At 35.8% G+C, this 2,723-nt stretch overlaps 1 protein-coding gene across 1 annotated transcript; it reads right to left on the bottom strand.

Moving 5' to 3' along the window:
* Positions 1 to 922: 922 nt before the first annotated feature.
* LOC114749176 (probable F-box protein At4g22030) lies at positions 923 to 2,202 on the bottom strand. Its single transcript, XM_028937666.1, has one exon. It carries the CDS (start codon positions 2,200 to 2,202, stop codon positions 925 to 927), a length of 1,278 nt encoding a protein of 425 aa, XP_028793499.1. The 3' UTR covers positions 923 to 924.
* Between the last annotated feature and the right edge of the window lie 521 nt (positions 2,203 to 2,723).

Below are 2,723 nucleotides of genomic sequence, written 5' to 3'. Positions count from 1 at the left end.
ATCCAACATATTAAGTGCAATTAGGAACATTCATATGTACTAAATGCATTAAGAATTATTTGAATTTTGAGAATATGCATTACTCCCTCTCTCTGATATGTTCCTTATTACAAGAGACAATTGTGAAATAGTATGTTGTGTTCCTTTTTGTAAGAGACACTTAGAGGTTGTCTCAAATTTTATTTGTTGATTTTTTATTTTATCTCATTTAATTACTGATATTGCTTATATTATTGCATTTAATTCCCACATGTTATTTTTCTTCCACACAAATGAGGATTTTTTTTTACAGAAAAACTTATATTTTTTACACATTTATTGTTCTCAACTAATTTTTACTAATATTTTAAATAACATAGTTTAGATAATTGTCTTAGTTTAGATAATTGTCTCTTATAAAATGAAACGAAAAGAGTATTATGTTAGTATAAATACAATAATGTAATTTATTTATTAGTTTTAAACAACCGAAGGCCTAACAATTTAGAAGCCGATTTCAATTTGAATCAAAGTGATAAGGAAATCACCCACTCCCCATATTTCTCCTCTCTAAATTCATATATCGATCTATTAGTTTTATTATAACGTAAATGATTTAGATTTCATATTCATAACATTATTTTTTAACTTTAAAAAAATTACTTTTGTGGAGAACAACAGTTGTCACCTTAAAATAGTTGGGCTTTATCAAAAGCTAAATGTTCAAATATATCATTTACCATGAGATCTTATTATATAACTTTCTTTATACAAAAATAATAGAATGAAGACATCATGAAGATGGTTTTATACAAATTCTTTCTTCTTTGTAAAACTATAGGTCTGTCCCAAGTTAGATGGCTATAATACAATAAAAGAATAAAATAATGTTTTTGTCCGAAAGGACAAAGTTGTACCCAAAAAAAAATCAAAAAATAAGTCTTCTCAGAACAACTTGCTAGCAAATTCATCCATGTCAATTCCTTCCGACTCATAGGCAACAAATTTTGAGGCAAGTCGTCTGAGCTGCGAGACGCTTCTTCCCAATTTCATGGCCACCTTCGTTTCAAAGAGGGCACCGTTCTCTCTTTTCTCGCAGTCTTTCTCTTCAAGCGTTGCTTCTATGGTTTCTTGCAGCAACTTGAAGAATCCTCCACAGTTTCTGTACATTTCAAACACCATTCCCACTTGGCCTCCATGCTCCAATGCATTCACAGACGCCGCCAACGACCCAGCCATGACGGCCGCAATGCCTGGCCAAGACGAACCATGGCTGGCTAATGCAGAACCTAAAGCTGCAATCCCAGTGAGCAAAGGACCTGATATGGCTAAGGTTTTGTTGATCTTGAGAGCCAAGTTTCCTAGTCTGTCATAATCCTCCATATCTTTTCTTCTAACCACTTCAAGAAGCTGCCACATCTCCGTTTCCAGTTCTGGAGTCCATCCATTTTTATTATCCGTTTTCTTCTGCGATCTGGTGGTGGCTTCTGTTTTAGGCCACCAAACAGCAGGCTCAAATTTGGAAGGGAATTTCTCAAGCATGGTTCCTAATAGGGGAAGTGGGTAAGCTTTGTCGAGTGCCAAAACCTTCTTCATCGCAGTGTCGACGTCTCCCTCAGTTGCATTTCCAATAGCTAATGTGGTTTGGATTTCAGTTTGAAGCTGCTTGAACAACCTCGTTGCATTTCGTTGCTCCTCGGCGAGCTGTGACGGCTGAATCTTGTTCATGATGAGAAGCATTCCGGTGGCGGCAGAGAACAAAAGGGTAGACGATAATTTGAGTGCCAACATCGGTGCTGTGTCGTCAACGGCGGTGGTGACTCCAACCATGCCGGCGGCGGCCAGGGTGATCATATTGACGGAGTTGAAAAGAAGAGAGTTCCAATTGTTGCGTTGCTCGCCAATGTTTTTATGCATTTCAACTCTGTCAGCCACAGCCTCCAATACTGCATATAGTTTAACAGTGGCCTCGGACTTGCTGGGTTTGGACAAATCCACTTGTGAGTTTTTGGCATCTTTCTCTAACGGAATTATTGTATGTATAGATCCATTGAGTTCCTGAATCAGCTTCGTCGTCGTCGTGGGTATTTTCGGAAGTGAGAAAGGAACTGGGGGGAGCTTGGAAACATTAATGGTGGCGTTGACTCTGTTGAAAGTCGAAGAAGAAGAAGAAGAAGAAGAAGAAGAAGAAGAGAGCGAAGCTGAGATTCGTAAACAAGACATGAGAGCGATTTAATTGAAATGGATTGCTTCTGGGTTTGGTTTAGAATGAGGATGGGGAAGAAGACTTGGGTTCTGATATTTATATACCAGACAATCAGAGATTATCAGAAGGAACCAAAATGGAAGGCGAATGAGTCATATTTGGGAAAATATTGACCATTGACCAAGTGAGTAAGACCGAGCCTTGCATTTGACATTTCAATAAGGACCTAGCTTATAGCTTATACATTTCAATTTTAAAAAATTTCCTATAGTTTCAAAGGCTATACGGATTCTAAACTCTAAACTTCAATTTATTATACAGCTGATATTGATGATTGCTTGCACTAATATCGAATATAATTTTTGTCCCATTTATTTATTATTATTTGCCAAAGTCTCTCATTAATTTAAATTTTATTTTTTATTTGACGAAGAAAAAAATTTGACTAATGTTGATGAAATAATTTTATTTAGCTTGACTAAAACGATGATATTTTTTAAAAAATAATTTTCTATAAAAAATTATAAAATGACATTAA

The sequence above is a fragment of the Neltuma alba genome, unplaced genomic scaffold, assembly GCF_004799145.2.
Source record: "Neltuma alba isolate B1F8T4 unplaced genomic scaffold, ASM479914v2 tig00005970_pilon, whole genome shotgun sequence".
Classification (NCBI taxonomy): Eukaryota; Viridiplantae; Streptophyta; class Magnoliopsida; order Fabales; family Fabaceae; genus Neltuma; species Neltuma alba.
The sequence above is the reverse complement of the archived record's forward strand: the minus strand, read 5'-3'. Positions and strand labels throughout refer to the sequence as shown.